This window comes from Carassius gibelio, chromosome B5, assembly GCF_023724105.1.
Source record: "Carassius gibelio isolate Cgi1373 ecotype wild population from Czech Republic chromosome B5, carGib1.2-hapl.c, whole genome shotgun sequence".
Classification (NCBI taxonomy): Eukaryota; Metazoa; Chordata; class Actinopteri; order Cypriniformes; family Cyprinidae; genus Carassius; species Carassius gibelio.
In genome coordinates, this window is record NC_068400.1 from 21,475,473 (window position 1) to 21,488,802 (window position 13,330).

The 13,330-nt window shown below is 38.1% G+C and overlaps 1 protein-coding gene across 1 annotated transcript in view; it reads left to right on the plus strand.

Annotated features, from left to right (window-relative positions):
• vps37d (VPS37D subunit of ESCRT-I) overlaps nt 1–13,330 on the plus strand; it is a 34,382-nt gene that overhangs the window by 6,434 nt on the left and 14,618 nt on the right. Inside the window, exon 2 of the mRNA XM_052557562.1 lies at nt 4,977–5,148. Coding sequence (XP_052413522.1) covers nt 4,977–5,148 — 172 coding nt within the window. The remainder of the gene's footprint in view (nt 1–4,976; nt 5,149–13,330) is intronic.

Genomic DNA, 13,330 nt, shown 5'->3' on the forward strand with positions numbered 1-13,330 from the left:
CCTCAAAACAGCTCTGTAGGAATTTAAACGATCCTTCACTGATCATACCCTCATTTAGTGGTCGACAACATCTGTATCGTCTTTTAATAGATTCCCAAATTTCAAGTGGAAAGATAGTGTGCTCTTTGTTTGCTGTGAAACCATGGAAATGCTTCCCCCGTCGGAGTGGGCTGCAGTAATGTGAAACAGTTAATGAAAGCTGAGAGCTTGTAGTCCAGTCATAAAAAAGTAGCATGCATCAAGCTTAATTTGTGGTGTTAATTGCACCTTATGATTTACTCAAGTAGGACAGGTTCCTGGATTCACGTCCATTATCAAAAGATCATAGCCTTAACTCTATTCCTAATTCTAACCATAACCAACCCCTCAAACCAAAGATAAATGGTAGGAAACTTAACACTATGCAGGCATGAATGCTTTGGCCACTGAATCAAGTGGTCCCATTGTACATGCTTAACGTTTATTCTTGCATAGCGGTAACAGACTTTAGTACTCAAAGGAGCGATGTAGTTGAAAACTGACCATAGAAAAGAAATATTACGCTAATGACCAGAACAGAATGCCTCAGAATGCTGAGAATGCAATGCATATCGTACCTCAGATGGTGTTGACACATTCTGGAATGCAAATTTGCATAGTTAGATGATTCATAGACTTAATATGTTTTAGGCCTAAACAAGGAGGTCTATAACACCTGGTTTGAGCTCTCCATTAGCATTTCTCTTCATCTCAGTGGCAGTTATTTGGACGTATGTGATTTGATCTGTCATTTTTTGCTAATGGTTGCTCAGTTCTGCAGCCAATTTTGAGCAAATTACCTGAGCTATGAAAAATGCTAAACTCTTACTGTAAAAACAAAGGTTCTAAAATTAGTTTTTTTGCAGCAATGCCATAGGAGAATATATAAAAAAAAAAAAGCTTTTTGTTTTTGTCAAAGATTTTTCATATAACCATGAATGCTAATAAAGAACCTTTATTTTTGAGAGTGTTTATATAGTTCCTTATTTATGTGGTGACATGACACTTGATTGGCTAATGTTGGACTGTTCCAACTATTCATTAAGGTGAGAACCCCACACAATTGGCTCTTTTGGAGCTTTTGTTCAGAAACCTGGCATGTTTTCTCTCTTAGTTTAGTTTGTTTAGAAGTATATGGACACAGCAATCATGGTCGGATCTGCTCCAAACCAGTTGCTCCAAGATTGGCTGAACAATGTGGTCTCGGCTTGACTGAAAACTCTTGAGTGGTTTGGTTGTGGTAAGAAAGCAATTCGACTCAATGGACCAATTATCCAAGCTGTATCATAATTCATAATGGGAAATGTTACAACAGTGTCTGATTCTGTTGGTGAGAACATTACATATCCAAAGAAAGCAATTCATCTTAAAATGTTGAGTAATTGCAATTTTCAGAAACAGGTGCATTGCAAGAATGCTATCCCAATGAAACCTTGACACTGTTAGCATAATCCCGGAGCATAGAGGTGCACTCTGACCAATGAGAGGACAGGTATATTCACATGTGAACTGCATAAACCCCATTATGGTTTCGCTTTGAAATGCTCCCAAAGGAACCAATTAGAAAATGATTTAACTGTAATGATTTAAGTCCCTGTTTCAGAACAAAGCCAATAGTCTACTGGTCCATTTGAATTGGGCATAGGTAAAATATATAAATTAAATATATTGTATTTATAACGTTCTTGTGGCTCAAGTGGTAGAGCATTGTGTTAGCAGCGCAAGGTTGTGGGTATCGATTCCCAGGGATAAATGTTAGGTAAAAAATGTTAGCTTGAATGCACTATAAGTCGCTTTGGATAAAAGCATCTGCTAAATGCATAAATGTATTTATTTATTTAAATTTAAATATGTTTACTTGCAAAAACATCTATACACTTTTAAAAATAAAATTTAAAAAAGGAGGTTTTCGTAGCATTGCAATAGAATAACTATTTTCATTGAACAGTTCTTTAAAAATCAAATTTTTTGTTACATTTTAATAATTCAAATAACCATTTTCAACTAACCTTTTTCCCTTTTGTGTAATCGAAAGGTTCTATACCATTGATTCCAATAAACAAATCTTATTTTTAAGAGTGTACTGGTGCAAACCCCAGAAAAACTTTGGGCCAAACCCCAAACCTTGGGCCTAAATGAAGTTTTCAGCCCTAAAGAACTGAATGGTGACAAACTGGGACAGCACAGACATCTCATGTGTTTGCATTTTACTCTTCACAGCTTCATTCGTCATGCAGAGCTAATGCATGTCATTTGCAATCATTTAGCATTATGTGATCAAAAAACAGCTTGACGTTTTCCATCTGCGTTTGATGAGGCATTAGTTCTGAACAATTACTTTGCTTAGACTGTATATAATATTGCTTTAGTTTGAAAATGATGATGTGCTCGTTCTGTGCACCGCCATTATATTGAAGTTGTCTCTGAGGAGAAACATTCAGTCATCTCCCACTCTCTTGAGGCATTGATGGAACATCCCCATGCAAACAGCAATTATGTCAACAGTTGAATCAAGCAATTGACCTTAAAAACGAGGGGTTTGAAGCTGTTTCCCAACAAAAAGAACCTCACATAAACTTAATCACGTTTTGATCATGTATGCTCTTTTGAGTTTCTCGAAGCAGCTCAAGTATTCCAGTTTCGTCGTCTTCAGAAGATAGTGCCTTGATCAAAGGGGACTGCCGTTCTCACATTCGCTCTTAGCTAGATAGATTCTGTAATAAATGTGCCACCAGTGGGAACATCAGCGCCATGTTTGGGGGTCTCACACAGCATTTAGAAAGGAGGCGAAATTCTCATATTCGTCGAGCGAATGAATCATTAATCCTCTTATATGCTTGACTAAGCACGCTCAGCCTTCATGATGTTCCCCAAGTTTTGAAATGCATAAAACTGGCAGTTAATATTCATAGCAGCAACAGAAGAAGAAAAATCAAGTTCTGTTATGACCCAAACCCTCACTTACAGTAAAAGTAGGGGTCTGTGGTTTCGACTGATGTCTGGGCCTTTGCGAATGCTTTCCATGAGGACATTGGTTTGGACGTGGCTCTGCTTTTCCCTCCATGGTTAGAGAATGGTCTTGGGCCGTGTCATGCAGGATGGTCAGAGCGAATAATGGCACTTTTTTTCAGGGATATGTGGACAGATTTGTCCAGCAGCCATTCCAGTTTGGGACTTTGTTTTATTGTACTCAAGCAACGCATGGTAGACTGAGACGGTTGGTTAATCGAGCATTGTCTTTATTGACGCTCCAGGCTATGTCCCCTTTTCCACGGCAAATCATTGGAAGAATGCTCATTCGCTCTCATCTGGAAAACATCAACTTGCTTTTATAAAAATATAGTTGAATGTCAATATTTAGTGTCGTTCAGACAGAATGAAGTTGTGGTGAATGAGGTCTTTATCTCTGACATTGCTATTTCTGTTGCCATCCTGTGTTTAATATTTTTTTCTCTCATATTGCTTGCGGTTTGACCTTGAGCTGTAAGCCTTCCCGTCAAAGTCATGAATTGGGCCTTGAGATAAAATGACTACTATAATATAAATTAAGTAGAACCTTAAGAACTGCTTATTGATATTCATTTCCCAATTCACAAGCCCTAAATTTAAATGACTACCAAAATCTATTCACTTGTGATTCTTTTGATACATTTCACTTGTATGAAAGAAATTCTCTCTCAGCTACTGCTATAAATTATATAGGGATCCTTTTCTAACTTTTTCTAAGGTAAGGGAAATGTATACAGTACAGGTCCCAATCTCTGCAGTTTACTTAATATTTTGTTTTAAAGATTTAATAATGAACACAGCCAAATACTAAAGTATAAAGTATGCCTTTTTTTTATTTGAATTTCCAGTGCAAAAAAATAAAAAAATTATGAGAACAATTATAGCTTTGAATGTATGCATATCATTCATTCACATGCTGTTTGCTTTTGTTTTTTTTTCCTAGCCTAAAGTCTTAGTAAACTCATCTAAATGCTAAATGTCTTTGTTCACACACAGATGTGGGCCATATACCCAATCCGCAGTGTTTTCATGAAACATAAGGAGCTTTTCTCTGCAAATCAAACATATTAGCTAAAATCCTCTAATGTAATCACGCTAATGTAAAACTGAAGGCTGATATTTTCTCTTTTTTTAGATTTCATACAATCTCTCTTGGACACGTTCAAGGATTCTATGCCTGGCATAATAACCTAACCTAATATGACCCCTGAGGAATTTGATGTATTGAGTTGCATTATTCACACTCACTCCGACTCGCTCATGAGTCCCAAAGAAATGTTTCGAGTTCTCTGTGTTCTTGCATTCCTGACGTCCTTGATGGCCATCTTGTTTGAGGAGCTGCATTCTTAACGGCGTCTACACAAGATTACATTGAAGCAAAGGTTCATCTGCTCCAAATGAGTAAAAGAAAAAACCTAAGTTGTGAAACATGCTCATTCAATATGCAGAAGGAAAAACACCGTAATACTGTCCCCTAACTAAACACTATGTGATTAAACGAAATTCGCTTATAGCTATCTCTTGTATATCTGATGCAGCTGTGACAAGCAACAGCACATCCTGATTCCTGTCATGGTGAATCATGCTAAAACATACTAACAACATGCTTAAATATCTTAGGAGCATGACAGTAACATGCAAAAATGTAAAAAACGCTAGCAATATGCTAAAACTTGCAACACCAAGTAACAATAATAACAAACTTAACTAATCTAGTATAAACATTTTTTACCTCAGTATTTACAGTTATTTAATAGAGGTTACAACACATTGACATTATAATATCACATTTGCTCTTTTTCATACAGTGAAACATAATAAATGAACAATGTCCAATTGATTGGTTGATTGATTGATTGGGGTTAGATGGTATTAAAGATGATCAGTCTTTTTTTTCTGTTTTTGTGTGTGTGTGTTTTGAGGTATGAATAATTGAAATTTGTGTTCAGTTCCAGGAGCTCGAGCTGGAGAGGGAAACCTTGTTAGTAACCAACCGGAGTCTTGCAGAAGAGAGCCTCTCACATCGTCCTCACCTTCAAAACGGCAAGCGGCAATTGGCTGCAAAGTACGAGGAACTGGCAAAACTGACCGCGGCCTGCAGGGAAAAGCAAAGCCGACTTGGTGGGTAGAGGTTTAGGGTTTTGTGCAAGTGATACTGTGAATGCTAATTACACCAAGCATTTCTCATTTTCCTCATTATTCAGTACACATTGTGTTTTTTGCTTCTTATATTAACTATGTCTAGAGCTAGGCAATAATCCATATCAATATTTATCAGAGAAAATAAGTCCATGATGTTGATCGTCTCATCTCGCTGTATGAGGAGACTACACATGAACTGAATCTCACTTTATGATTTCATTTGGAAGCTACTGGCAAATACAGACTAAAACTCAAAGGTCTTTGTGACAAATCGCCCCAAAATTTGGTGTGATCTGAAGAATAGTGACAGAAATCTATTTCTCAAAGTAATAATAACGTCACGATACAATTGATCAAAACATCACATTGAATTATTATTACCATTTTATTTTTTTAAGGAATGTCATACAACCAAATTTAAACCAAATTTTATTGGGAAAAGCAAAACAATACAATATCTCCATTCACAGATACAATTTATCCTTCTTCCCCCCTTTTTTCCTTTTTTCTCCCTCTAAGAGAAAATAATTACAATGGATCACAGAGTACTATAATGAACAATGAACAACCCCCCCACCCCCTTGGCTCAACACGACCAACACACATATTACTGGTTATTTATGCAATGCAAACAGTACAACAACAATAAAAAAAAAAGGCACACATCCAATTGGGTAGTACCACTAAATCAGTGAAATGAAAAATAAAAGGTTGCCATTTATGGAAAAATTTGACTGTACATCCTCTCAACGTGTATTTAATTTTCTCAAGTTTTAGAAAATACATGACGTCTCTGAGCCATCGGGAGACAGAAGGATATTTAGCTGACTTCCAGTGTCACAATAAAGAGCGCCTTGCTAGTAAAGATGTAAAAGCTATGATGTCCTTTTGTGTAGGGTTAAGTACAAGTGAGGGGTCAGGAATTCCAAATATAGCAATCAGAGGACAAGGTTGGAGATTAACCCCAAGAACAGAGGACATAATATTAAAATAACCCAGCCAGAAATCTTTCAAATCAGGACAAAAAAAAAAAACATGTGGCTAAGATGACAAGGTGAGCCATGACATTTATCGCATTTGTCCTCCACGTCCGGATATATTTCAGATAGTCTAAGTTTAGAGAAATGTACCCTATGTAAGACCTTAAACTGAATAAGTCCAAGACGAGCACAAGTCGTGGTAGAACGTATCCTCTCTATGGCCTGTTCCCAGGACTCCTCCTGAATTTGTATTCCCAGTTCCCTTTCCCATGTACACTTAAGTTTGTCATTTGAATCATCGCTAAAAGCTAAAATAATGTCATACAGCCTAGAAATGATCTCTCTGTTATGAGGGACAAATGAAAGCATGGTTTCCCAGCAATGCTCTGGAGGTAAAGACGGGAAATTAGGGAAACACTTAGCGACAAAATTACGAGTTTGAAAATAGCGAAACAGATGACTAACAGGGAGTTCATAGCGAGATGACAAATTGGTAAAACTGTCGAAGACACCGTCTACATATAAATCTCTAAATTGTGTAATACCCTTGTCATAACACAGTGAAAATGTCGAATCCGAAATCGATGGAGGAAATGTTGTCATTGATAGGACCCAAGGAAGAACCATTTACAAATTTAAAGTGTCGTCTAAATTGATACCAGATTTTGAGCGTGTTAAGAACCACTTGATTATCGGTATATAGAGAAAGTGTTGTGGGTAAAGAGGTATAAAGTAAAGCAGGTACAGAAGATCCCTTACAGGATGATAGTTCCAATTTACACCAAGAGGATCCGGGGGATTTTAACCAGTAGCAAAGTTTATGAATGTGAGCCGCCCAATAGTAATTAAAAAAATTAGGTAATGCTAGTCCCCCACGAAGTCTGCATCTCTGCAGTAGAGTTTTACAAATCCTAGGTGGTTTTCCACCCCAAATAAAAGAATAAATTAACTTATCAAGTGCGTCAAAAAAAACCTTTGGCAGAAAAAGAGGAATTGACTGGAATAAGAATATAAATTTTGGTAAAATATTCATTTTAACAACATTGATCTTGCCGATTAAAGAAAGGGGGAGGTTACCCCATCTTTGAATATTGGTTGTAATCTTAGAGATAAGGGGAGTGAAATTCGCAGAAGCAAGGCTAGACAAAGAACGGGTCACGTTGACACCGAGGTATTTGAACCCTGATGGACTAAATCGAAAAGGCAAATCTGACTGTTGCATATGACATGCCGCCGTATTAATGGGAAAACACTCACTTTTCTCCAAATTTAATTTATAACCTGAAAAAGAGCTGAAGTTCTCCAGAATACCCAAAACAGCAGGGATAGAGAGTGAAGGATCAGATATATACAATATCAAAATCATTCGCACACAATGATAGTTTATATTCAGTTCTATTACGGATGATTCCTTTGAATAAAGGGGAAGATCTTAATGTAATTGACAGAGGCTCGATAGCGATAGCAAAGAGCAAAGGTGATAAGGGTTAATTTATGTTTTAATACAAATTCCATGTGCTATAGTGCAGCACCAATCCTTTTTTTTTTTTTTTTTGCAATTAATTCAGATTTTAATTTTCAAATATATTTTAATTTCAATCTTGATTTGTTTAATAAACTCCTTACATTACACACCATTTTATAAAACAATATCCAGAGAGGACAAAACAAACAAACGTAGAATGGGGGGGGGGTGGATTTCAAAGATTACCCGGTGCTTTATAAGTACTAATAAACAGCCAATATGTTAATAATAGGTATGCAAAACAAAAACTTTTTCTTTTAATCTATTTTAGCTACTTTTTTTATCTAACATGCAAAATGCATTTAAATCCACAATAATGGTATGAAAGTAATATTGATATTGTATAATATGATTTTTTTTTTGGCTATATCAAACAGCCCAAGCTATACCATAGTAGGCCTGTATATTATAGTTAATTCTGGTCCTCTATTCTGAGCATGCATGCAGCAAGGAAAAAGGAAGAAGTGGGAAAACCAAGAAAAGATCTGGAGTGGTTTGATTACAGAACTGCATTAACCACATACTCTGGCCCACCCTGCCTTTTTTTTTTTACCTCTACCTGCTTTTTGTGTTGCTTCTCTGGTAAGGTTATGTTTAAAATTTGACCCAAAAGTGTCAGGTAAGAATGTCTTTCAGGGGGAAATTATTCTGTGCCCCTCCCAGATTAAAGCTATGTTAGACATATTATGTCGCTAATCTGATGACCGATATCTGATGATACGCCGGCTGTTGACTGAGCAGTTTAAGAATAGCATGGGGACATTGCTGTCGTGTTCTTCTGGTGGTAATATTTCAATATCACCAGGCAACATTGTTCCATAATAACACACCCTGACGTCCGGAGCTCCTCAATTATTCAGTGCGAGAACGGTTGACATGCTGACCTATGCTTGGATTGTTGATCCGTCCAGCTGCGATCTCCAACACTGGAGCAGCGTTACCTTCAGTCGCCCCCTTACCAGGGTGGAGTGTAGCGGTCAGGTCCCAAAGGGGTAGTCTGGGGCCACAAGGTCCCCACCTGGCTTCCCCACCTCCTTTCAACACCAGTCCAGGAATAACTGCCCTCATCTGGTTCAGACGTACTTAAGGTGCTCAGGTTTCACTTCCCTAACAGCTCCTCATGGGTTCTCAGGGACTTGTTTTTCTTTTCCTCCCAGCGTGGCCAGAATAAGAGAAATATTATTGTGTTCTTCTACAGTCTTCCTCTCTTGGCTGAACGCTCAGCATGATAGTTTCTCACGCCCCATCTTTTTTATTGGCCCACTGACATGGCATGACGATTATCAGCTTGTACAACAGAGAGCTTGTGGGTTAGAAGTCAGTTCTTTTGTTATTGTTTTCTTTATTATTTTAGGCTTTAGAGTTCATAACGGTACATGGTCAGGATTTGAGCACTGACTCCTTTCAATGGGTAAATAGTCACAGCATTCTAAATGTTTATTAGACCAAGGAAAATAAATTGGAGGAAAATAATTTCGACTTGAGTTTTCCTTCAGTTTGTAAAAACAAACAAAAACATGTTTATAGTAAGGAACTTACAATGGACTGTTGGGTCATTGTACTAAATGTTTTAAAAGTGGAAATGTTTTCCAGTAAAAGATTATTCAGTAAATAAATGTGAGCTACTTTTTTAGATGGATGAACTTCTGGTTAAAGTGTTACCCTGTATCCCTGTAGGTGGAATTTGTTTCACGTAAACTGCTTTATAGATGTATATTCAAGTTTAAGTTTAAGATATTTTAGATTTAGTCCGAGAGCTCTTAGTCCCTCAATTGAAACTGTGTGTACAGTATACTGTCCATGTCCAGAAAGGTAATAAAAACATCATCAAAGTAGTCCATGTGACATCAGAGGGTCAGTTAGAATTTTTTGAAGCATCGAAAATACATTTTGGTCCAAAAATAGCAAAAACTACAACTTTATTCAGCATTGTCTTTTCTGCCGTGTCTGTTGTGAGAGAGTTTAAAACAAAGCAGTTTGTGATCTCCGGTTCGAAAACGAATCATTCGATGTAACCGGATCTTTTTGAACCAGTTCCCCAAATCGAACTGAATCGTTTGAAATGGTTCACGTCTCCAATAAGCATCAATCCACAAATGACTTAAGCTGTTAACTTTTTTTAATGTGTCTGACAGTCCCTCTGAGTTTAAACAAACCAATATCCTGGAGTAATTCATTTACTCAAACAGTACACTGACTGAACTGCTGTGAAGAGAGAACTGAAGATGAACACCGAGCCGAGCCGAGATTGACTCGTTCAATATTCTTGTATTTTTTTATATTATACATAAATATAATTTTTTTTTTTTTTTAATTATACACATGCACATGTTTGTATTTTTATATATATATATATATATATATATATATATATATATATATATATTTATGTCATTAATTATACTTACTCTTTTTTTGTTCCAAACCATCACATTAACACCACATTCATATTGGGGGCGTCCGCGACAACACCTCGTTTACTTTGAATGGAGTGATGTCCAGCATTGTGAAATGAATTGTGGGTCTGTTGCGTCACGTTAGGTCCATTGCTCATGGCAGAAGTTGAAAACTTTTTAAGCGCCAAATGCAGGCATCATCCAATCAGATCGCCTCAGGAAAATATCCTGGAGCAGATGCTAGGCAATTGCGTTCATGCAACACCAAAAAAAAAAAAAAAACTTTGGCTGTTGCTCTATGACTGTCGTGTCAGCACCAGAAACGCACTCTGTCAAGCATTAACGCTGTGAATGGGCGTAAGGTTGAACCACTGTTGACTCATGGACTATTTTAACAATCTTCTTACTATTTTTGGGTCTTTAATTTGTCTTGAACCAGCTGGTTAAAATACGTTAAAAATAAATACATTTCGACATTAAATAAATATAAAGAAAGATACATTGCGACAAATAAAAATCAATCATTCTTTTCTGGTGGGCCAGTGAAAATGCTTGCTGCACAAGAACTACTAGCCCAACTTCGTCAGCAAGAAAAATTACTGTTTAACCATGCATCATTTGCTTTCTTAGCGCTGCAATGATCAATTGGAATTGTACTCATATAAGTTTTTGGCACACAATTTAACCATTAATTGTGGAAAGCAAATAGCTTTGTATAAAATATCTTAGAATAAGACCTATAATGAGCATATTTTACATAGAATTAAGCTTTGTTTTTGCACTAAGAAGAATGACAGTAACTTTAATGAATTAAACCAAATGAGTTTATGTACTCGTTGATGCTTATTTTATGCATATTAAGTGTCTTGGAATGTGGGTCAACAGTTAAATACCACACTTGAAAGTAGTGCAACTGTTTAGTTCGCTTCTCTGTGTGTTTAGGCCTAGTCAACAAACAAGTATCTGTTGTGTACACAATTTTTTATTTATTTTTTTTTTTGCAAAGGAAACTGCTTAAATTAAGTGGCCCAGCTGGGATCTCAGAGGAAAATGTTGGAATGTCTTGCTCCGGCATCGTTCTTGGCCTGTTTAGTGCACAACCTGCAGTGTGCATAAATGATTTAGGCATGTGGTGGCTATACAGACTACAAGAGTAGCCAGTCACATTAATTCATGTGCTGTCAGGCCGTGTATTTCCACTGTAGCTCACAACCTTAGCCCACTCTTTGTACTTTTGGGCCTGCATTTTAGCCCTTAGACTACAGAGGCCGATATGAATTATTTGTTGACTTTTTTGGCCCCTCCTCACCATTGTGCAGCCCATCTAATGATGCAGATCCATTTGAAAAGGCTTTTGTTTGAAACCCCACCTCCAGTGCTGAAAAAGAAAAGGCAGAGATTCATGCGATAGTCAGGAAGTGTCAACTGCGGACCCACCCTTTCACCCGAGAGCCTGGTAGCGTCTGGGAACCAAAGTCTGAAGGAGATAGATGAAAAATGTTGCTGGAGTGAAATGCCTGCAGGAAATTGAACTGTCGTGAGCGGGCAGAGAAGAGGAGGAGGAGGAGGAGGAGACGGTGGGGTTCCTTTGGTGCCCAACAGAGCAACAAAAGATCAGTGGCGATATCTGCTAGTCTGCTTACACGCTCTGACATAGCTCATACAGGAAGTTCCCATCTCCATGGCCACACGGGCAAAGATCCACTCAAGAAACGCTGTTTCACAGGACGCTTTTTTTCCTTCGCTCCTGCAGCTGCTGGCCAGTGACGCAAGAAGGGGGGAATGTTCACCTTCCTGTCACCATGTAGTGCACATGTACCAGTGCCTCCAGCTGCAGGCTACAGCCGGGTGGGTGGGAGAGATCGTTCCCCCAACCCCAAACATCTGACTCTCATTCTCTCAGAGCTGAAAGAAAGAATGAAAAACTGTTGGATTGCTCCATCAGCTGAGACCGAATTCTGGCTTGGAGGCTTGCGAGTTATTGCGTAATTCGCAGTGGCAGCGACAGACGTTAGGAGAAGAATTTGGCTCTACTACTAGTTTCTTGGTTGGAATTCAATCTAGCTTGAAGATGCCACCATGTCGAGTGGTTTCGCTCCCACTTAGACCTTCCCGTTTGCTTCTAATGCTTTTGCCAAATGCGAACGAGCATGACTCGAGATTATTTGAGCCTCCCGTTGCTTCTGTTCTTCCTCACATGTGGCCGATGGCACATTCTTGACCTGTAGTTTTTTTCTGGAGGGCGACGTGGTGCTGGTATGCAATACCATCCATCCTGCTTCTAAAGCGAAGAGCACCGCGAGTGCCCTTTTATTGTTAACCTAGCGTGACGACACCGTTTACCCGAGGCCCGACCTGCTGACCTTTCACACACACTACAACCTATCATAGACATCTCAACACAGAACTTTCACCAAACTGGTTGTCAAACGTTCCACCCTTTACAACAAAACCCCCTCCACCCCTCCGGAGGGGGGTCAGCCGTCATTGCGAGCGTGGAAAGGGCATCTTTGTCTCAAAGTACCTGTAAATCTCAAGGCTAAGAGGCATGCTGGGGCAGCCGAAGAGGCCGGGGAACTTTTGTGAGAGCGCACTGATGGAGGAGTTGGTAATTAACAGGATGTGAAGTCGCTCTGGCCCTCTCTCAGTGTTTGAATGCAGGGGGCAGTTATCAAAGCTGGATTAGGGCCATTGAGCTACCACACACGAGGCCTTAGTCACTCAGTGGGAAAAAGGGGCCTCTCACAAGCTTTTGAAATCAATCTCCTGAGAATCCAACCCAAACTGGGAACTCCACGCCAAAAGCCCTTAGAAAAAATACACTTGATACATTATGTTGACATTTCTTTGTTTGACTCTTTCACACTGGCCTAAGCTCAGTGACATTGAAAGGGAGGATAAACTTAATGCTTTGCTGAATATTAGAAACATTTTCATAACAAATCCCACTAATAAGCATGAATTTTCTGTAATATGGTAGATTGTGCTCAAGTTCATTCGCAGTATTATGATATAAGTATTATAATATAGGATCGATCTGCTTCTCAATTATATATTTTATATGGCTTTATGTGCTGCTTAATATTTTTTGTGGCAATCAAGAAACAACATTTATTCACAATAGAAATCCTTTGAAATGGTAAAAAGCTTTTACTATCACTCACTACTATCATTTAATAATTTTTTAACAAAAACCTGAATAAAAATATGAATTTCTGTCAAAAAAGAAAGAAAAAATATACGGACCCTAAACTTAAATC